We start from the raw sequence: 24,196 nt of genomic DNA, 5'->3' as shown, positions 1-24,196 counted from the left end.
AAAAAATAAAGAGTAGGTCTTGGCAACTGATTATATAACTAAGCAAGAAGGACAAAAAGACATAAGAGGGGACAGAGAGAGTAGGCAAAGTAAATCTCTAACTTAGGGTTTAACCAGTATTTTCTGTAAAAGGTCAGGTAGTAAGTATTTCATGATTTGTGGGACACATGATCTCTGTGGCAACTACCGAATCCTGCAACTGTAATATAAACGCAGCTATAAGTAAATGGATATGGCTGAATTCCAATAAAATGGTACTAAAGGGGCCGGCACTGTGGAGCAGCTGGTAAAGCCGCCACCTGCAGTGCTGCCATCTGTTTGGGCGCTGGTTCGAGTCCCGGCTGCTCCACTTCTAATCCGGCTCTCTGCTATGGCCTGGGAAAGCAGCAGAAGATGGCCCAAGTCCTTGAGCCCCTGCACTCATGTGGGAGACCTGGAAGAAGCTCCTGGCTCCTGGCTTCGGATCAGCGCAGCTCTAGCTGTTGCAGCCACCTGGGGAGTGAACTAGCGGATGGAAGACCTCTCTCTCTGTAACTCTGCTTTTCAAATAAAGAAATACATTTTTTAAAAAAAACTGTACTACAAAGTTAAGGGCCAGATGTGCTCCCTGGGCCATAGTTTGCTAATCCTTGCTCTAGTCAGACAGTGAATGATGATTTCACTGAGTTTTTTTCAACCTTGGCTACCCATTAAGTTCACACAAGAAACTAAAAATCTCATTGTCCTAGTCACACCCCATCATACCACATGCCAATTAAATGATCATATTTAGACAAGGCCATGGTCAAAGTGGAAGTTCTCTCCTCCCTTCAGAGAAAGGTACCTCCTTCTTTGATGACCCGTTCTTTCCACTGGGATCTCACTCGCGGAGATCTTTCATTTAGTTGTTTTTTTTTTTTTCCCCAGAGTGTCTTGGCTTTCCATGCCTAAAATACTCTCATGGAAATCTAATTTTGAGTTTTAAAATAGTATACACAGAATTTGTGGAAAGTGTTCCCAAAAGGAGTTCTTTAAAGATCTCAATTGACTACCATGTTGATTTAGGAAAATAAAAGATAGGAAAAGGTAATAAAGCATGGATTACAGGTCCAAGACAAATGATGATAAAATTCTAACATTGAACTATTAGAAATTCTGTTCAAAAGGACAGATGGGAAACTGCATGATTCAGTTAACAGCTGTATGATGATGCCTGTAAGTTGTTACTATTGCAGAAAGCTATATATTCAATCAATAAGAAAGAAATTGAAAAATGAAATGCATTTTACTTTGAAGCAACTAAATGTGAAAAGTAAACATTTCAAATAATTAAGATTATCCTTTTCTCACCTCATCATTTTCATTGCCACTTGAACTCTTCCTCATTGATTTATACTGAAAAATATTCAAAACATATACTTTACTTTTCTTTGCATATGAATCTCTACAAGGAAGTTATGTCTTATTCATGTTTTACTACTTTTATTAAATTACTTGATATTAAATTTATGTGACCAGTTTAAATGTCCTACTACTAACTTATATAATGCTTTCTATGCACAAGGAATTGTTCTAAGTACTATACATATCTCAAGTAAAATTCCTGACTAAATCAATCCCACTTCCCATTCACTCAGGTTTGCAATCTGAGGGTTGTCTTAATTAGAGTCTTTCTTTTTCTTAATTCACATATCTAATGTCATTAAGTCAATTCTTTTTGAAATTTCTCTGACTTACCTCTTCTGAATTTTCACAACTGCCTTATCCCAGGCTCCCATTATCTCACACTTGGTCTATAATCTCACTATTCTTATATATTAATAGATGCTATCCATTGATAAGAAACAATGATTTTGGGACAAAAACGTTACCTTTTATTAATATACAGACTGTACAATAATGATAAAAGCTAACATTTACACTACTACTAATTATCTACCAGTACATATATTAACCCATTTAATCTTCATAACAATCCTATGGGGTAAGTAGCATTAGGCCTATTTTACAATAAGACACAGAGATAATAACATGCTCAACAAAAAGAATACTATGAAAAAAAGAATGCTAAGAAAATGTTTCTTAGAATCAAGAAAATGCAGTATGACAACCTCTGGAGTTGTTCTACTTAAAATTTTTACTTATTTATTTATTTATTTATTTTTTTTTTTTGACAGGCAGAGTGGACAGTGAGAGAGACAGAGAGAAAGGTCTTCCTTTGCCGTTGGTTCACCCTCCAATGGCCGCCGCGGCCGGCGCGTTGCGGCCGGCGCACCGCGCTGATCCGATGGCAGGAGCCAGGAGCCAGGTGCTTTTCCTGGTCTCCCATGGGGTGCAGGGCCCAAGCACCTGGGCCATCCTCCACTGCACTCCCTGGCCACAGCAGAGGGCTGGCCTGGAAGAGGGGCAACCGGGACAGAATCCGGCGCCCCGACCGGGACTAGAACCCGGTGTGCCGGCGCCGCTAGGCGGAGGATTAGCCTATTGAGCCGCGGCGCCGGCCATATTTATTTTTATTTAAAAGGCAGAGAGGCAAACACAGAAAAAGAGGCAGGAGGGAGTGTAGGAGGGAAGGAGAAAGCAGTTTTCCATCTGCTGGTTCACTTCCTAAATACCTGCAACAGCTAGGGCTGAGACAGGCTGAAGCGAGGAGCTGGGGACTCCATTTGGCTCTCCTACATGGGTGGCAGAGAGCCAAGTACTTGAGCCATCATCTACTGCCTCCCAGGATGCACAACAACAGGAAGCTGGAATTGGAAGACTAGCCAGGATTCAAACCCAGGGACTCCAATATGGGATGTGGGTGCACCAAGCAGCGTCTTAACTGTTGTGCCAAATATCCATCTAGTAGTTCTTTCTTCTGATCCCTCATCACTGTAAATGAGTTTGCAAAGCAGTGACAGATAAATCTTCAGCCTGCAATTTGAAGACTGTTCTATTGAAAAAACTCTACTAATTTTCAAATTTTGTCCAAACTTTTTGCTTGGAATAAGTCCCCTTTACTTACGCAGCTTCCACAACCTTTAGGAGAACAGATGATTGATATCTCAAGCACAGACTGGGACCTGTACTAGGGATTACAAATATAAAGCATACATCCTTCCACTGTCTCTCCTTTTACAACTAGCACTCATCTATCAGCATGTTCTTTGCAGCTGATGCCTGATATGGCTTCACTATGCTTTCAATCCAGTTTTCCAGAGAACCACTTAATGAAGTTGGCATGTGCAAAAAAAAAAAAAAAAAAAAAAAAAAAAAAAAAAAAAAGAAAGAAAAAGAAAAAAGAAAAAACACAAGGGCCAGCACCTGTGGCATAGTGAGCTAAGCCTCCTCCTGCAGCACCAGTATCCCATATGGATGTTGGTTTGTGTCCCAGCTGCTCCTCTTCCAATCCAGCTCTCTGCTATGGCCTGGGAAAGCAGTAGAAGATGGCCCAAGTGCTTGCACCCTGCACCCACGTGGGAGACCCAGAAGAAGCTCCTGGCTTCAGAACGGCCCAGCTCTGGCCGTTGCGGACATCTGGAGAGTTAATCAGCAGGTGGAAGACCTTTCTCTCTGTCTCTCCCTCTGTAACTCTACCTCTCAAATAAATAAATAAATAAATCTTCCAAAAAAAAAAAAAAAAAGAAAAGAAAGAAAGAAAACTTATATGCTATTCCCAGGCAAAATGTTTACTGAATTCACTTATTTTTGGTTCTATTCAACTTAAATGAAAGTGACATCTGAGTGTATAATATGCTAATGTACGCTTACTCTGTGACAAGTGCTATTCCAAATACTACAAAGAAGTTAGGCTCAATTAGGTTATGTGACTTGCCAAAGTCACACAGTTAGTACTAAGGAATGGAACCCAGTATTTTTATACTTGCTCAAATACTATGATATACTCCCATTTCTAAATCTTAGAATGACTAGTAGGAAATTGTCAAGAATAAAAGGGCTAATGAGCATTCTCAGAAGACAAAGAATAAGAAAATAAAAAAGTAAAGCCAGAATGGGTGTTTGGCCTAATGGTTGAGATGCCAATTAAAGCATGTCCTACATCAGAGTGGCTGAGTTTGATGACCGGTTCTGGCTTGACATTTCAGCTTCCTGACAATGCAAACCCCTGGAAGGTAGCAGCTGATGGCTCAAGTAGTTGGGTGCCTGTAATCATGTGAGAGGCCTGAATTCAGTTGCTAACTCCAAGCTTCAGTCTGGCCCAAGGCAACTGCAGACATCTGGGGAGTGAATCAACAGATAGGAGCTTCCTCTGTTTCCATGTCTGTGCCTCTCAAATAAAAAAATAAATAATTAAAAATTACAAATAAAATTTCCTAAAACCCTAAACCTAATATATAACTAGATTTAAAAATATTCTATAAGCCAAATTTTTTACTAATTCAGTTAAACTATACCCAATTAGTATTCATCTGGATTACTGAAGTTTTATTACAATTGAATTCAAATATTACAATAAAGGCCTGGTTTAAAACCAGAGAAAAAGAAATGTCAGTTCATTTCTGAAGCTAATATTAATTTCAGAGGAGTGGAAATAACTTGTGCACAAATACTGACTCAGAATAAATTGGGTAATTTTATAATCTCAGATGGCTTCCATATACCAGTATAAAATTAACAATGATCATAGAAAAGATATAAAATTATTTTCCTTGGAGTTAGATTTTAAACAAAAAAGTACTGTATTTTAAAAAGTCAGTATAGTATTTTTTAAAAGATTTTATTTATTCTTTAAGAGGCAGAGTTACAGAGAGAGAGGGAGGGACAGAGAGAAAAGTCTGCCATTCACTGGTTCAATCTCCAAATGACTGCAATGGCCTGAACAGAGCTGATCCCAAGTCAGGAGCCAGGTGTTTCTTCCAGGTCTCCCATGTGGATGCAGGAAGCACTTGGGCCACCCACCATTATAGTGTTTTATCACAACAATAATGAGATATATTCAATGATATATGGCACTTAAATAAATTAAACAACATTCAAAACTAATTTGTTAATCTAATGATTTTTAACTTGTTTTGTTTAGAAACCAACCAGCAAATGCATATAGAAATGCGTGCTAACAATCTTAAGAGAAATAAAAGCTACTATTTTATATTAAACATTATCACCAAAAAGTCAGATTTTTTATACTTTGCTGTATACCTTACCAAAATAATATTAATTTCTATAAAAGATGTTTGGTAATGTGTTTCCTATAATATATTTCCTTTGATAAATGCAGTGATTTTATTTTGGCTTTAAGGACACTAAATTTTATATACTAGACTAGTAATCTACTCAACAGTAGCTTAGGAATCTAAAGGAATTAATGTTAACTAATATTGACTATGATTCACTTACTCATACAATCTGACCCAATTTATCTTCTTGCTCATAATCTGGCCAATATGCTGAAATAGTTTTATTTAGTTTCACGGGCTTATGTGAGAAATATACTAGTCTTGGCAACTACAAAGAAACAAGAACTGGATTTGAAATACTCAGGTGTGTGCATGCACACACACAGACACACACGTTGAATAAATATACTCAATAATAGTTTTATGAATAATTTACCATTTTCCAGAAACAAAGAAATCCTGTGAATCATTTAGCTGTGTTGGATAAAGTTGCTCAAAAGGCTTCACTCCAGACATGATACGAGTCAACATGGAGCAAGCTCAGTAACGCTTTGACATAAATCTCTACCAGTCTTATAGCTCTTTTGATTATTGGGAGGTAAGTGTTTAAGAGAAATTTTCTTTTTTTCGTAGAGATACTTCATAGAAAACCATGTCTTAATAATGAAAATACTGGCAGTTCTGAATAATAAGTTTAATTTAAAGATAGTATCTAAATTTCAAATTTTCTTGATATTTTAGGAAAAAGTTGTTGACATCCAATTTATTTTGCAGCGTCCTAACACTGACATCTTCTGACAAATGAGGAGAACTACACATCTCCTTAAAGTATTTCCCAGCTTATGTTTGCACCGACTTTATCAAGTAAGACATACGTTAACATTTCTTGAATGAGAATGACAGAATTAACACTTTAAATATTTTCTCATTCCATTTCTAAGCAACTTTAGAACATAATCAGTAGTTTAGAAGTCATAAAAAATAAAATACTTATCAATGAATGAAACTATTAAATCAAAGAATTATCTATTTTTAAAGGCTCATAAAGCTTCTATTAAGGCTTTATTGAAAAGTTCACTAGAGATAGTTAATATAGAGAGTACAAGAAATATATATGAGTGAAATTGACATCCTGTGATTTGATTATTATTTATAGCCCTTGTCTATACTCCTGAGGAACAGTGTTTCTCCTTTCTACTTGTTGAATTCTTTATTTAGTGGCAGATTAACTTTGTGATTATAAAGTAAATTGAAAGTACGTTATCGTGGCTGGCATTATGGCATAGCAGGTAAAGCCACTGCCTGCAGTGCCAGCATCCCATATGGGCACTGGTTCAACTCCCGGCTGATCCACCTCTTTTTTTATTGATTTTTTAAAAATATTTATTTATTTGAAAGTCAGAGCTACACAGAGAGAGGAGAGGCAGAGAGAGAGAGAGAGAGAGAGAGAGAGGTCTTCCATCCAATGGTTCACTCCCCAATTGGCCGCAACTGCCTCCATCCAAAGAAGCTGCATCCATCCGATGGAGCTGCACCCATCCAAAGCCAGGAGCCTCTTCCAGGTCTCCCACGTGGGTGCAGGGGCCCAAAGACTTGGACCATCTTCCACAGCTTTCCCAGGCCACAGCAGAGAGCTGGATTGGAGGTGGAGCAGCCAGGACATGAACCGGTGCCCATATGGGATGCTGGCGCTTCAGGCCAGGGCGTTAACCCACTGCGCCACAGCGCCAACCCCAGCTGATCTACTTCTTATCCAGCTCTCAGCTATGGCCTGGGATAGCAGTACAAGATGGTCCAAGTTCTTGGGCCTCTTCACCCACATGGGAGACCCTGGAGAAGCTCCTGGATCCTGGTTTCAGATCAGCATAGCTCCAGTGGTTGCAACCATTTGGGGAATGAACCAGCGGATGGAAGACCTCTCTCTCTCTGCGCCTAACTCTGCCTTTCAAATAAAAAATAAATCTTTTAAAAAATGAAGGAAATATTATAACTGTCTACTAAAATTTTTTAAAAGTATGTTATCACAAAAATTAAAAGAAAAATAAGAAAGGAGGAGGGAAGGTGGGAAGTATCATTATGTTCTTAAAAACTGTATATATGAAATACATGAAACCTGTTCTCTTTATATAAATAAATTTATTGAAAAAAGAGAAAAAAGTTCACTGAAGTCATTGTAAAACTTTTTTTTTAAAGTAACACTGGGGGTCAGCACTGTGGCACAACCAGTTAAGCCTCTGCCTGCAATGCCGGCATCCCATATGGGTTCCGATTCAAGTCCTGGCTGGTCCATTTCCAATCTAGCTCCCTGCTAATGCGCCTGGGAAAGCAGCAGAGGATGACCCAAGTGCTTAGGCCCCTGCACCCACGTGGGAGACCCGGAAGAAGTTCCTGGCTCCTGGTTTTGGACGAGCCCAGCTCTGGCTGTTGCAGCCATTTGGGGAGTGAGCCAGTGGATGGAAGACCTCTATGTATCTCTCCCTCTCTGTTAACTCTGCCTTTCAAACACATTAAATAAATCTTAAAAACAGCTAAAATTGCATTTTTTCAAAGTGTTCATTTGATATTGGGTTTTCCACAGTAATCTTAACTCTCTGCCTATTAATTAGAGCATACTACTTAGCCTCTCTGTGCCTTAATTTTTCCATCTGTAAAATATAGATGACAATTGAATTTACCTCATAGAGTTGTTATGAAGGTTAAACAAGTTGATATTTGAAAAGCATTTAGAATAGTGCCTGGCATTTTTTAGACCCATATAAGAGTTGGTGGGTGTAAGCTAGTAAAATCATTATGAAAGACAGTATGGAGATACCTCAGAAATCTAAAAATAGATCTACCATATGACCCAACCATCCCATTCCTGGGAGTTCACCCAAACTAAATGAAATCAGCATATGAAAGAGTGATCTGTACCCCCATGCTTATTGCAGCTCAATTCACAATAGGTAAGATATGGAATCAACCCAGATGTCCATCAACTGATGACTGGAAAAAGAAAGTGTGGTGTATATATACACAGTATGGAATACTACTCAGCCAAAACAAAGAATTAAATCCTGTCTTATGCAACAAAATGAAATGTATACAACTGGAAACTATTATGCTTACTGCAATAAGACAGTCCCCAAAAGCAAGTATCATATGTTTTCTCTAATATGTGATAGTTAGTATAGAATACAAAAACATGTATAAAAGTGAAACATACATCATGTGATTTGATTGTTGTTTGTAGTTCTTGTTTATACTCCTGTGGAACTGTGGTCTTTCTACTTTTTACTTGTTGAATATTATGGTTAGTGGTGCATTCCAATTATAATTATAGGGGCCAGCACTGTGGCGCAGTGGATAAAGCCACCGCCTGCAGTGCCGGCATCGTATATGGGTGTTGGTTCGAGACCCAGCTGCTCTACTTCCAATCCAACTCTCTGCTAGGGCCTGGGAAAGCAGCAAAGGATGGCCCAAGTCCTTGGGCCCCTGCACCCATGTGGGAGACCCAGAAGAAGCTCCTGGCTTCGGAATGGCACAGCTCTGGCCATTGTGGCCAACTGGGGAGTGAACCATTGGATGGAAGACCTCTCTCTCTCTCTCTCTCTCTCTCTGCCTCTCCTCTCTCTGTGTAACTCTAACTTTCAAATAAATAAATAAATTTTTTAAATTATGATTATAGAGTGGACTGAATTATGTTTTTGCAAAAATTAACAAAACAAGAAAGAAGGGAAGGAAGGTGGGCGATTGAGAGCAAGAGGGAAATATGGTTATCTTCTTAGAACCATACCTATGAAATACCATGAACTATGTTCTCTTTATATTAATAAAAATTTTAAAATAAAGTGAGAATCCATCTGGCTATATTATACTAAGATAAAGGAGATGTAATAAATATCCAATTTTTGTTTACTAAATACTACAGCAATTTTCCCTACATCATCATTCATGAAGTTTTATCTGTAAACAAATTTTATTCAGTGCCTTTATTAAAGGCTCATAAAGGGGAACCTTCTTCCATATGTGTTCCGTCACTGCCATCCACTTCTCTCATCAGAGGACAAATCAATGGGGCTGCCCAATTTGGGGATGTGAATATGCAGAACTGTAGTTCTGTAGTTCATGTAGTATATCTCATGAATTTCGTTTTAGTAATCAAAAGGGAACTAATTCAATACTACATAATTGTACAACTAGCAACGTAGCAAAAATTTATCTTTCTCATAGGATGTAGTGAATTAAAATTTATTTTAGTCCATTCTTGTTCTGAATTACTGAAATTTTATGGATATAATTGGATTGTATATATCACATCCAAGTGGGATATTAAGATAAAATAACACAACATTTCCTGCATTTAACTAGAGTTATATTATATGTTAACTCAAAACTAAGAAAATCAAATCCAGTAATTACAAAATAAATTTTAAAATTCGATAAAGTACCTTGAAATATTCTTTTCTAATCTGTTTGCTCCGCCTCCTTTCTTCACTTTGCCAGATTATAGGCTGAGATTCTGGCCACTGTTGTTCATCTATTTGATCCTTCTGATTTTCTAAGGGCTATAATTAGACAATTTATTTTAAATAAAGAAATGAGAACAAAATAATAGATACAATAGTATTTTAATGTCCTCTTACCTGCCATGGGAGGGGTGATAACGGTGAATTAACTTCATCTGTTGAGACACTAAAAAATTAAAGATGCCTTAATATGTAAACGTTTAAAATAATCCTTAGATATACATTATGAGCATTATAAACTTACCTTTTTTTAAAAGCAGAAACGTAAAGAGCTTACCCATGACTAAACTTTGAAGTAATAACATAAAACTTAATGTTAACAAAAACATTTTAAGTTCCCAACAACTGTTGCTCCATAGGAAACATCAATATGGGTTTAATTTATGAAATCCTAAGCATAAGACTACTCAAAGTACTTTGTAGAAGCCAGCAGAAGTGTAATACACATATCTATAGACATACAGTCAAAGACAAGACAGGATATTTATTACACTAAAATAATTATCAAAAACTATGTTTAAATCAATTAATAATTTCCTTTGTTTAGATGCCAAAAAGCTCTGGTCAGTAATTCTTTTTGCTCTACTGAATTGTAGATTATAAGCCCCAAACTCTCCATTCTGAAGCAAGAGGAACTATGAAGGAAATTCTTATCATATAGTTTTGTTGTAAGAATAATGAAAACTGCACACACTATTGTTAGCTGGCAGATTTTCACAAGGATTTTCATTGGATAAAATATATAAACAAAATGTGCACTAGAGCTGCTAATATTTTTAACACTATTGAGAAACTTCTATGAAATACAGTAAGAAAGAAAGATGTAAACATTAGTGAGAAAGAATCAAATTCACAAAATTTAGGAAACAAAATTAAGATAAAACTATCATAATAAGAAGGTTATCAGTTAGAGACAAAAGCATAAAAGCTTTCCTATGTACCAACTATAATGAAAAGTAAAATATATTAGAAATATTTATAGCATAACATATCTAGAAAGAAACTTGACCACACATGTATAAGACCTACATGAAAAAAATCACTAATGTCTAGTAAAGGACTTGAGTAACTGGAATGTTCTTGGACAGTAAAACAAGTATTACAGGTATAATTTAACTGTTAAATTCATTACCACAATGAACTCTAACAACAACAAAAAAAGTATTCGTGACTTGCTATAGAAATTTGACAAGTTTCAAAATTAATCTGGAAGAATGGTGTTCCAAAAAAGTTATCAAATAAAGAGGACTTCATTACCAGATTAAGAAAACAAAACTAGAATATAAAACAGCTAGCTCCAAAATCTGCAGATTTTACAAGAGAACATGAATATAGAACTGCAAGTATAACTTATAATCAAAATGTCATTTAAAAGCCTTACAGTGAGGGTGGGCATCTGAACTAGTGGAAGACCCCTTTCTCAGCCTCTCCCTCTCTATATATATAAATTTGGTTTCAAATAAATAAACCGTTTATACAAATTTTTAAAAATCCACAAGTCTATTTCCCATTTGGACAAAAAAGGCGATAGAAATGGAAAATGACTGAGATCAGATAATAAGAAAAAGGAAAAATAAATTAATTCATAACAGTACTAAAAATAATTCAAAAACTAATAACATAAAAAACAATTTCTAAGTGTTCATCATTATTCTCAAAAATTTACCTATATTAATCTATTTCATCTTCACAATAACCACAAGACAGAAACTGCTATTATTTGTGGGTTTTTTTTAGAAGGCTTTTATTTAATAAAAAGTTTCATAGGTACAACTTTTCAAATATAGCAGTTCCCCCCATACCCACTCTGTTACCCCCAAACTGTCCCACCTCCTACTCCCTCTCTCATCCCATTCTTCTTTAAGATTTATTTTTAATTACCTTAATATACAGAAGACCAACTCTATACTAAGTAAAGATTTCAACAGTTTGCTTTACAAATGGGATAAATATGGCTCAGAGGAAGTTAAAAACCTTCCCAACAGACAGATCCAGGACCCAAATTTAGACAGTTCAGTTCTAGCAATCTAAACTCTTACAACTCTATGCTAATTTATCTACAACCTCATCAGAAGAAAGGTGAACAGAACAAAATAGTCAGAGAACTAACATTTACTAAGCATGAGCCAGGCACTAGGGCTGATTTAAAAATTTATTATTATTTTTTTAAGATTTATTTATTTATTTGAAAGTCAGAGTTACACAGAGAGAGGAGAGGCAGAGAGAGAGAGGTCTTCCATCCAATGGTTCACTCTCCAATTGGCTGCAACGGCCAGAACTGTGACAATCTGAAGCCAAGAGCCAGGAGCTTCTTCCAGGTCTCTCATGCGGGTGCAGGGGCCCAAGGACTTGGGCCATCTTCTACTGCTTTCCCGGGACATAGCAGAGACCTGGATTGGAAGTGGAGCAGCCCAGTCTCGAACCGGTGCCCATATGGGATGCTGGCACTTCAGGCCAGGGCGTTAACCCACTGTGCCACAGCGCCGGCCCCCTAAAAGTTTATCTAAAACCTCATAGGTAGCAAGTGCTAAAGTGAGTGTCTCACTCAAATCTTCCTGATGTTAAGGTGCATACTCTTTCAAGTATACTCCTGCGGTGATGGTATCCCACATGGGTGCTGGTTCAGTCCCAGCTGCTCCACTTCTGACCCAGGTACCTGCTAATGCACCTAGGAAATCAGCAGAAGATGGTCCAACTCTTTGGGCCCCAGTACTCCCATGGGGGACCCTAAGGAGGTTACTGGCTCCTGGGTTTGGACTGGCCCACTTTCAGCCATTGTGGCCATTTGAGGAGTGAACCAGCGGGTAGAAGATTTTTCTGTCCCTCCCTCTCTCTGTCTCTGAACTCTCATTCAGATAAAGAAATTAATGTTTAAAAAAATTAAGTATACCATGCTATCTTGCCAAACAATTTCTCAATAGTTTACCATAACTTTCATGTATATATGCAATGACCTAGCGCTCATGCTAATGGCCAGAAGTGGCTAGGAATCTTGTATAAGGCTACCCAGGCATTTCAGAAAGACTGACCAATTTATCCAAAGCCTAAGGAGCCAGAATCTTTCCAGGTCCTTCCTACAAGTCTGTATGTTGCCTAATGAAACTAACGGGCAATCATTTCTATTAGTTGTGGATCTGTAGACTCAATCCCTGTTTTAAAATACAAGCACATCTAAAACAGCAATATATTAGGACTATATAAATTATTTTTAAAAGATTTATCTGCCTATTTGAAAGTCAGAGTTAGAGAGAGAGAGGAGAGGCAGAGAGAGAGAGACAGAGGTCATCCATCTGCAGGTTCACTCCCCAATTGGCTGCAAAGGCTGGAGCTGCACCCATCCGAAGCCAGGAGCCAGGAGCTTCTTCCAGGTCTCCCACGTGGGTACAGGGGCCCAAGGACTTGGGCCATCTTCTACTGCTTTCCCAGGCCATAGCAGAGAGCCGGATTGGAAGTGGAGCAGCCAGGACTCAAACCGGCACCCATATGGAATGCTGATACTGTAGGCGGAGGCTTTACCCACTGGGCCACAGTGCCGGCCCCATAAATTATCAACTTAATGAGTGCTGTGACCATTTCTCTCTTGATCAATGTTGTATCTCCCAGCACATAACACAATTCTTGACATTCAACATTTTAACCTATGCTCCCAATTCATCCACTCAACAAATATTTATTGAGGCCCTAATATGTGTGCCCATGCATTGTGCTAAGTGTAGGGATATGGAAGAACACAAAATAAAGTTTCTAATCTTATGAAATATGTATGGTACTGTGACCAGGAAGTGGCAAGGTGCTGATAAAAAAACAATAAACAAATAAAGAAGTATACATTCAGAATGTATAATGTATTATATTCCATGGAGAAAAATAAGGCAGGGTGTGAGAAACAAGAATAGAGGAGTAGAGGAGGCATGCTCTTTTGTATGTTGTTAAGAGAACACTTTGCTAATGAAGTGATATGTGAAAAGAAAGTCAAAGGTACAAAAGAAAGCCATATGGTTATCTGGGGGAAGATCATTCTAGGCAGACTCAAAGACTTAGAGGGTGAGGGACATACCTAGGGTGATGATATTCAACAAGGAAGCAATAACAGCTAGAGTAGAACACACTAATACAATAGAAGCAAGAGAGACGGCTGGCGCCGCGGCTCACTAGGCTAATCCTCCGCCTTGCGGCGCCAGCACACGGGGTTCTAGTCCCAGTCGGGGCACGAGATTCTGTCCTGGTTGCCCCTCTTCCAGGCCAGCTCTCTGCTGTGGCCAGGGAGTGCAGTGGAGGGTGGCCCAAGTACTTGGGTCCTGCACCCCATGGGAGACCAGGAGAAGCACCTGGCTCCTGCCATCAGATCAGCGTGGTGCGCCGGCTGCAGCGTGCCAGCCGCGGCAGCCATTGGAGGGTGAACTAACGGCAAAAAGGAAGACCTTTCTCTCTGTCTCTCTCTCTCACTGTCCATTCTGCCTGTCAAAAAAAAAAAAAAAAAAAAAAAGAAGAAGAAGAAGAAGCAAGAGAGAAAGAAAAGAAGGAGCCAAATAATGTACAACTTCACAAGGCCTTAAAGGCCTCTAGTTTTTATTCCGAATGAGATGGGCAATCAGCAGAGAATTCTGAAGACAAATGACACTATTTAACTTGCATTTTCAAAATGTCAATCTGAGGTTTTGTGGAAGAGAGACTAAAGGACAGCTAGGGCAGAAAGCTGGGAGGCTGGGACTAGGGTGGTAGGAGAAGAGCTGATTAGACAGGATCAGATTTCAGATATAATCTTAAGGTAGTCAACAAGATTTGTAAATGGATTAGATAAGGAATGTGACAGAAAGTTGCACATTAAGGATGACTCCTGAGGGCTTTAAGTTGATCAACTAGAGGGATGCAGTCAACATTCTGAAATGAGTAAAAGTGCAGGAAGGACAGGGAAATTAAGAATCTGCTTTTGGAAAGTAGAGTTAGACATTCCTAGTACACACTGAAGTGGCAATGTTACTTATGCAACAGGGTATACAATTCCACACTGCGTATGTATGTACACATGCACATGAATGCAGATACAAATATTCATGTGCAAACAAGAAGAAAGGTCTAAAAGGAAAAACAACAAAATAATTACTTGACATCTTTGGGGAACAGGAAAACAGGTGATATTTATTTGTTTATTTTTTTCTCGATATTTTCTTAATTTCCTAATTTTTCAACAACAAAGCTACACTGCTCCTGTAATCAGGAAAAAATGATTTCTGTTTTATTTATTTTTTTTGACAGGCAGAGTGGACAGTGAGAGAGAGAGAGAGAGACAGAAAGGTCTTCCTTTTTCTGTTGGTTCACCCCCTCAAATGGCCTCTGCGGCCGGCGCACCGCGTTGATCTGAAGCCAGGAACCAGGTGCTTCCCCCCCCCGCCCCAGTCTCCCACGCGGGTGCAGGGCCCAAGCACTTGGGCCATCCTCCACTGTACTCCCGGGCCACAGCAGAGAGCTGGACTGGAAGAGGGGCAACCAGGACAGAATCCGGAGCCCCAACCGGGACTAGAACCCAGGGTGCCGGCGCTGCAGATGGAGGATTAGCCTATTGAGCCGCGGCGCCGGCCTCTGTTTTATTTCTAAAGAAAGAATTAGGTGACTGGAAAATGAGAAAATTAGTCTTTTTTTTAAAAAAAAATATTTATTTATTTATTTGGGAGTCAGAGTTACAGAAAGGGAGAGGCAGAGAGAGAGGTCTTCCATCCACTGGTTCACTCCCCAAATGGCCTCAACAGCCACAGCTGGGACAATCCAAAGCCAGGAGCTTCTACCATGTCTCCCACATTGGTGCAGGGGCCCATGTACTTGGGCCATCTTCTGCTACTTTCCCAGGCTCAATAGCAGGGAGCTGGATTGGAAGTGGAACAGTGGAGACATGAACTGGCACCCATATGGGATGCTGGCACTGCAGGCATAGGCTTAACCTACTACTGGCCTGAAGTAACAGTTTTAAGAAGGTTAGGATTGGTCAGCATTGTATGTGAAAGTTTGGAGGTATGAGCAATTGAGAATTTCTCAAGAGAATGTTAGAACCTGAAAAGGAAAGCTGTGATAGCAATTAAAGAAACTTAGGGAAAGGTAATAAAAGAAGCTTCTAAGGAAGATAAAATGTAAGATGGCATAATCTGTATTTGAGAGAGAGTAGGAGGCAAGAGTTTGCTCGGCAGTTGCCATGGCACTTGAGGTGCTCGCATACCCTATCAGATCATCTGGTGTGAATCCCAGCTCTGTTTCCTGATTTCAGCTTCTTGCTAATGCACACCCTATGAAGCAGCAGGGAATGGCTCCAGAACTTGGTTCCCTGCCACCAGGTAATAGACTTGGATTGAGTTCTTGGGTCCTGGCTTTGGAATGGCACAGTCCCAGTTGTTGCAGGCATTTGGGGAGTAAACCACCAGATGAACATCTCTCTCTCTCTGCCATTATTTCAGGCAGTAATAGCAGTATTAGTAAATGAATGAAAAAAAAAATAGATGGAAGTGACACCATTAAACTTATGTTACAGAGCCATCAAAATTCTATGGTGCAGAACTCAGATTTAAAGCTAGGCAACGGGCTGGTGTTGTGGTGAAGTGGGTTAAAGCCCCAGTCTGCAGTACCAGCATCCCATATGGACGCCAGTTCCAGTACTGGCTGCTCCACTTCCAATCCAGCTCTCTGCTATGGCCTGTGAAAGCAGTGGAAGATAGCCTGGGTTCTTGGGCCCCTGCACCCATGTGGAGGACCCGGAGGAAGCTCCTGGCTCTTGGCTTTGGATTGGCGCAGCTCTAGATGTTGTGGCTAACTGGGGAGTGAACCAGTGGATGGAAGACCTCTCCCTCTCTCTCTCTCTCTCTCTGTGTGTGTAACTCTTTCAAACAAACAAATAAATCTTTTTTTTTTTTTTTTAAAAAAGCTAGGCAAAACTGAACAAAGGACCTATGTCTGGTGACTGCTGAAATAATCCCCATAGAAGAAAGGTTCTCAACCAATGTAATTGCAATAGGAATGGGGAAGTTAGGGCAGATGTAAGTATTTCAAGATGCTATAATTTTCTGTAATTGACTAGATTCAGAAGGGTGCTTGAGAGAGGAGCTTTCAATAATTTCAAATAAAAATAGTGGACCATCCGATCAGGAAGACCACGTAAGAGTTTGAAAAAAATAAAGTCAGCTTGAACTGTCAGATTATCTAGCAAAGGATATCACTGGGACATGTGGTTCTGGAGGAAGAAAGTGTTCCTGTTATCATGTTAAGTCTTGGGGTTATGAAACAGACAAACTCAGTTTGAATCCTGACTGTACAACCTACTGCCAAAATGATCTTGAGCAAGTTTTGAGAATTTACTTTTTTTAAAGATTTATTTATTTATTTGAAAGGCAGTTACAGAGAGAGAGGGAGATAGAAAGTGTGGGGGTTGGGGGTGACAGAGGGAGAGAGAGAGAGGAATTTCTTCTATCCACTGGTTCACTCCCCAAATGGCCACAATGGCCAGAGCAGGGCCAGGCCAAACTGGCTACATCTAGGTCTTTCACATGGGTGCAGGGGCCTAAGCACTTGGACCACCTTCTGTTGCTTTCCCAGGTCTACCACCAGGGAGCTGGACCAAGGAGGGCTGTCAGGACATCAAAAGGCTTCCATATGATATGCCAGCATTGCAGGGAGCAGCCCAATCTGCCACACCACAATGGCAGCACCAAATTTTGAAAATTTCAGAGCCCAGAGTGCTATTACACCATGGAACCTCACTCAACTTTTGATAATTTCTACAGGTGGATACTGTGGTGTAGTAGGAAAAGCCGGCACAGCCAGTTTGACTTCCAACTGCTCTACTTCCACTCCAGCTCCCTGCTAATGGGCTGGGAAGGCAGTGGAAGATGGGCCAAGTGCTTGGGCCCTTGCACCTACGTGGGAGACCCCAAGGAAGCTCCTGGCTCCTGGCTTTGGATCATTGCAGCTCCAGCCATTGTGGCCATTTGGGGAGTGAAGCAGCAGATGGAAGACTTCTCTGTCTCTTCCTCTATCTGTAATTCTGCCTCTCAAATAAATAAATAAATCTTAAAAAAAGACAATTTCTAAGCCTCTGTTTTACCACCTATAAATTGGGTATAACAGCTTCAAAAGTTACTGTGAGGATTAAGTGAGATAGTACATATAAAAATTAATGACAACACACGTAACACTCAATAAATCCTAATTGTCTGATTCTGTCCTAATTGATTTTCCCTAGTCCTTCACATTCCTACTCCTATGCCTTTACATTCAACTCTGATTCAGATGCAAATTTTCAATCCATCAAAGACAAAAATTAGAAATTTTCATTGTTTTCTTGCCCTCTGAAATTCTAATATGTGGACATACATAATATACTCAGAAGAATTTAGTAACACTCAATTGAAATCAAAATACAAAAAATATCATAGAAAATAAGCATAATCAATAATAAAGAAACATTATTCTTGGCAGTAACAGTAATACAATAAATGTTAAATGACTGAATAATTCTATCAAGACAAATAAAGGTATAAGCAATAAAGTAAAATATAAGTTTTTAAATTTTGTTTATATCAAAAGTAAATGTTTTGGCAGGCACCGCAGCTTACTAGGCTAATCCTCCACTTGCGGCGCCAGCACCCTGGGGTTCTAATCCCGGTCGGGGTGCCGGATTCTGTCCCGGTTGCTCTTCTTCCAGTCCAGCTCTCTACTGTGGCCCAGGAAGGCAGTGGAGGATGGCCCAGGTGCTTGGGCCCTGCACCCGCATGGGAGACCAGGGGGAAGCACCTGGCTCTTGGCTTCAGATTGGCGCAGCTTGCCGCCACAGTGTGCCGACCACAGTGCGCTGGCCGTAGCGGCCATTTGTGGGGGTGAACCAACGGAAAAGGAAGACCTTTCTCTCTGTCTCTCTATCTATGTGTAACTCTGCCTGTCAAAAAAAAAAAAAAGTAAATGTTTTAAATTATTAAATTCCTGGTTCCTGGTTTGGCCTGGCCCAGCCCTGAGTGCTGAGGTCCTCTGGGGAGTGAACCAGTGGTTTCAAGATCTCTGTGTCTCTGTATCTCTCTACCTTTCGAAAAATTGAAAATAAACTAAAAATGAATGCAATATTTATACATTTTTATGGTGTACAGTGCAATATTTTAGCACATACTGTGTATAAGCCAATTAAACCAGTGAACTAGTCTTTCCATTTCCTTATCTTTTCTTTGTGTTTGGAGCCTACCAACTCCTCTCTTCCAGTTCTTTATACTGCATATGATACACTATTATACAGTTACCACACTGTACTGTGGACCACTTGACAAAAGTAAATTTAATTCATGCTGCAACACATTTCCTCTTTAATTAGTCATATCATCATTCAATATCATTTATTCAGTTAAAGCCTATATATGGAAACAATACTGTAAGAGGATCAAGTCTCATTAAAAACTATCAAATATAAGGACCAAGGAGATATGCTAATACCTCTTTTCGCATTCCAAAGTTGATTTCAGCTTGTTTCTCATGACAGAAGTTGAGTGATTAAGAATCCTAGAATTAAATCAATACATTAATTCTAAAACATATTAAATATTATATATATGATTGTTAAATATCTCCAAGATAAACTATTCAGTCCAGGAAGATCTGTGTTAGAAAACAGTATTTAAATATTATTTAGATCAGATACCCATAAGTACATTGTAATAAAGGAATGTAGTTCCCAGCTCTTCCATACCTTGTTGTTTTTTTTTTTTTTTTTTTTTTTACAGATTTATTTATTTATTTGGAAGTTAGAGTTACACAGAGAAGCAGAGGCAGAAAGAGAGAGCGAAATCGTCCATCTACTAGTTCACTCCCTAATTGGCTGCACCAGCCAGAGCTGCACCGATCAGAAGCCAGGAACCAAGAGCCTCCTTTGGGTCTCCCACGTGGGTGCAGGGGTCCAAGGGCTTGGCCTTGAGCAATCCTCCATTGCCATCTCAGGCCACAGCAGAGAGCTGGATCAAAAGTGGAGCAACCAGGACTCGAACTGGCACCCACATGGGAAGCTGGCACTGCAGGTGGCGGCTTTACCCACTACGCCACAGCGCCGGCCCCCATAGCTTCTTTCGTATGTCTTTTTTTAAGGTTTGGATCCCTTTTAAAAAAAAAAAAACATACATTTATTTATTTATTTATATGAAAATCAGAATTACATAGAGAGAAGAGAGGCAGAGAGAAAGAGAGAGTCTTCCATCCGCTGGTTCACTCCCCAACTGGTCACAACAGCTGAAGCTGAGCCAATCCGAAGCCAGGAGCCTCTCTGGGTCTCCCACACGGGTGCAGGGGCCCAAGGACTTGGGCCATCTTCTACTGCTTTCCCAGACCATAGCAGAGAGCTGGATCAGAAGTGGAGCACCCGGGACTAGAACCGGCATCCATATGGAATGCTTGCACTGCAGGCAGTGGCTTTACCCACTATGCCACAGCACCGGCCACATGGATCCCTTTTAACCATGCAATTATTACCTTAGCATATCTAAGTTTTGGCTGAGACAGAAGACAAAATGAAGGTTGTTTAGGTACCATCATGACTGATTTGGTTTGCCTAATACAGCAAGTGATGTGAAGTACGGTGATGTAATACATAATCATTTTATAAAAGTCAAATAATAAACTTTAATTCTAAAAGCAGAATCAGTGCTAAAGCTTAATTCCTTTAAACACACACACACAAGCACACACACAGTTTTTTGAACTTTCACTGGACAAATTTGAAAAAATTATAAAAATGATAATTACTTGTCCATAATTTTATATAATCCTAAGTATTAATTTCAAAGTCAAAGGTAATTAATTATTAACTTTCTTTAAGATGAGTAATTTCCATGTTTAAGAATTTTTAATACTACTATAAATATAAATATAATCTAATTTTCAATTTTAAAGGTTCCCAGAGCCAGCGTTGTGGCATAGAGGGTAAAGCCACTGCCAGCAATGCCTGCCTCCCATGTGAGTGCCGATTCATGTTCTAACTGCTCCACTTCTGATCCAGCTCATTGCTGATGGCCTGGGAAAAGCAGCAGAGAATGGCCCAAGTGCTTGGGCCCCTGCACCCACGTGGGAGACATAGGTGAAGCTTCTGGCATCAACCTGGCTCAGCCCTGGCCATTGTGGCTACTTGGGGAGTGAACTAGTGGATGGATGATTTCTCTCTCTCTCTGTAACTCTTTCAAATAAATAAATTTTTTAAAATTTAAAGGTTTGTGTTAAAAGGAACAAAATATCTGCCTTTTATTCAAAGTTAAATCTTTAGATAAAAACTATTAAAAGAATACAGAAACAAATTTCAAATTAAAGCTACCTGACTAATAAAATATATAATAAACTAAATATAGTTGGAAATTATAGAAACATGATTAGAACAAAGAAAACAATTTTGATTACTCTGGTTCCTGTAGATTGGATCTAGTAGAACCTCATTAGAATGAAGTCACGATGAAGTACAAAGGGTAAGTATCATATACAAACTGCTGTAGCTTTCAGCCAAAAAATATGGAAATTAATGATACCTTTATTCTTCTTTGTGTGAGCATACATTAAAATTACCAGAAATCCTCAAATTCAAAATTAAGGTAATTAAAATATCTAAGGCTATTTGGAAAAAATGTATTTTAAAAGAGTTATTTTTAAAAAGGAGTCATGGTAGCAAGTACTATCCTGAAGGAAATTATCAGAATTATTGCATTGGAGAGGGAGAGACAAATGATAGCGTTCACTATGGTAAATTTTGATTCTTTCCACCCCATAGTCACTAGCATTGTGATTGCTGGTGTGTATGGTTATACTGGAGCAAAAAGAAAAAAAAGGTGAGAGCCACTTATCTATAAAATGTTTTATATATTTGAGAATTCATTTATGTAAAATTTTACAATATACATTAATATTTCATGTTACACTCTGTGGTGCTCAAAGCCAAAATAAGCATTTATTTTATCTAAATATCTAGTCTGTATTATTAACACATCTCCCTAATTCAGCTACTAGTATTTATTTATTTATTTATTTATTTATTTTGACAGGCAGAGTGGACAGTGAGAGAGAGAGACAGAGAGAAAGGTCTTCCTTTGCCGCAGGCTCACCCTCCAATGGCCGCCACGGCCGGCGCACCACGCTGATCCGATGGCAGGAGCCAGGAGCCAGGTGCTTCTCCTGGTCTCCCATGGGGTGCAGGGCCCAAGCACTTGGATCCTCCACTGAACTCCCAGGGAACAGCAGAGAGCTGGCCTGGAAGAGGGGCAACCGGGACAGAATCCGGCGCCCCGACTGGGACTAGAACCCGGTGTGCCGGCGCCGCAAGGCGGAGGATTAGCCTAGTGAGCCACGGCGCCGGCCTACTAGTATTTATTTTAAGTAAAAGACTATACAATTAAGCTGCATAACCTATCCCTTTAATTTTTTTTAAAGATTTATTTATTTATTTGAAAGTCAGTGTTACAGAGAGAGTGGGAGAGACAGAGAGAGATTTTCCATCTGCTGGTTTCCTCCCCAGATAGCCTCAAAGGCCAGCGCTGGGCCAGGTCCAAGCCAAGAGCCAGGAGCTTCTTCCAAGTCTCCCACATGGGTGGCAGGGCCCCAAGTACTTGGGCCATCTTCAGCTGCTTTTCCCAGGTCATTAGCAAGGAGCTGAATCAGAAGTGGAGCAGCCAGGACACGAACCAGCACCCAGACTGGATACCAAAGTCACAGGCAGTGGCTTTACCAGCTACGTCTTAATGCCCAGCCCCATCCCTTTAATTTTTAAGGCTTCCACAAATGATATACATCATGCTGTCCTGGACATCTATGTTTGTCACTGAATGATGTTCTGTAACACAAAGGCCTCCATTTGTAATTCACATTTCATGTATATCAAACAAACCCAAACATGGGAGAAATAACACATTTTTAGAGATGATAAGGAAGACATTAGGGAAGGAAGTGGAAAAGAAAGGAAGGACAGATTTGAAGAGTTGAAAGAACTACCTAATTATTTACAACATGCTAGAGCTCAGCACGATGCTCTTCAAACTGAAATATTCTTTTGGGCAGATAAAAATCATGTAAAACGAGTAGTGCATACAGTGTCGATAATCCTAAACTGAAATAATAAACTTCTTAAAATTTGATTTTGCTTCCATGATTTTTAATTGACATTTACTTATAAATTTCCAAAATTATGTTTTGTTTTAGCTGTATCACATAGTACTGCAAAGGACATCTTTCCACGATAAAACAAAACTCTCATGGCATAACTAAAAGCAAATAAAACAATTATTAAGAGGAAAGATATAACAGAAAGTATTATAGAGTAAGTTAGCAGGAACCAACATGCTCTGGAAATCAGTCAACTGAAGCAATTTACTGCCAAAGCCCACATACACTGGGGAGTGAACCAGTGGATGGAAGATCTTCCTCTCTGTCTCTGTAACTCCACCTCTCAAATAAATAAATAAATCTTAAAAAAAAAAAAAAAAGAAAAAGCAGCAGCCAGCTAAACATCTGGCTAATCAGCCACATAAGATAATTAGTATAGGAGCCAGTGCTGTTGGGCAGCAATTTAAAGCCCCAGCCTGCAGCGCTGGCATGTGTCCTGGTTGCTCCACTTCCAATCCAGCTCCCTGCTAATGCACATGGGAAAGCAGCAGAACCCAAGTGCTTGGGTCCCTGCACCCACATCAGGGACCTAGAAGAAGCTCCTGGCTCCTGGCTCTGGCGTGACCCAGGTCTGGTCATTGTAGCCATTTGGGGAGTGAACTAGGGGATAGAAGACCTCTCTCTCTCTCTCTCTCTCTCTCTCTCTCTCTGTCTCTACCCCTCTCTGTAACTCTACCTTTCAAATAAATAAAATAAATCTTTTTTTAAAAAAAGTAAAGAAAAGAAAAATCAGTATAAGGCAAATAACAGTAGCCACTTTTTTTCATTTTTAAAAAAACTGTATTTAAGTTATACAAGATTAATGTATTTCATGTACACAGATTTAGGAACATAAAGACACTTACCCCTGTACCCTTCCTCCTGGCCACACTCCAACCCTTCAAATACTGACATGCTTATAACTAGGTTTGACAAAAATTTGGAGAATTAGCTAAATAATTTACAGAATAACATTACTATATTTCTGTTTTTCAACATTTCCTATCTTTTATTGTCAAGTTCGCATTAAAATATTCTCACAGTATCATTTTATTGTTAGCTCGTTCATTGACTTCGTCCAGTTCTATAAAACATGCACTTTGTAAAATTTAAATTCTTTAAGAATATTTAGCATGATATCTGCTCTCTTAACAAAATTTTAGTATACAATATTGTAAACTATAGGCACAAAGCTGCATAGCAGATTTCTACAATTTTTCATCCTGCAAAATTATTAAGATACTGCATTTTAAAATACTATAACTGCCTTTTTATTTAATTGCATCAATTTCAGTGAAGATAAAACTAGAATTCGTGGGGCCAGCACTGTGGCATAGTGTAAAGCCACTGTCTGCAGGGCCAGCATCCCACGTGGGCACCAGTTTGAGTTCCAGCTGCTCCACTTCTAAACCAGCTCCCTGCTTATGCACCTGGGAAAACAGTGGAAGATGGCACAAGTCC

At 39.3% G+C, this 24,196-nt stretch overlaps 1 protein-coding gene across 7 annotated transcripts in view; it reads right to left on the bottom strand.

Moving 5' to 3' along the window:
• LRCH2 (leucine rich repeats and calponin homology domain containing 2) overlaps nucleotides 1-24,196 on the bottom strand; it is a 134,572-nt gene that overhangs the window by 20,031 nt on the left and 90,345 nt on the right. For 4 of the 7 annotated variants that reach the window (XM_051827272.3, XM_051827276.3, XM_051827277.3 and 1 more), the window contains exons 12-15: nucleotides 19,064-19,129; nucleotides 9,725-9,773; nucleotides 9,530-9,646; nucleotides 1,330-1,374 (exon numbers count right to left, since the gene is read on the bottom strand). In XM_051827272.3, coding sequence (XP_051683232.1) covers nucleotides 1,330-1,374; nucleotides 9,530-9,646; nucleotides 9,725-9,773; nucleotides 19,064-19,129 — 277 coding nt within the window. The remainder of the gene's footprint in view (nucleotides 1-1,329; nucleotides 1,375-9,529; nucleotides 9,647-9,724; nucleotides 9,774-19,063; nucleotides 19,130-24,196) is intronic. The other 3 variants (XM_070066580.2, XM_051827275.3, XM_051827274.3) reach the window with 1 other exon arrangement.

Source organism: Oryctolagus cuniculus, chromosome X (genome assembly GCF_051225735.1).
Source record: "Oryctolagus cuniculus isolate XC-2025 breed Fujian yellow rabbit chromosome X, ASM5122573v1, whole genome shotgun sequence".
Taxonomy (NCBI): domain Eukaryota; kingdom Metazoa; phylum Chordata; class Mammalia; order Lagomorpha; family Leporidae; genus Oryctolagus; species Oryctolagus cuniculus.
This window is presented reverse-complemented; position numbering and strand designations above follow the sequence as displayed.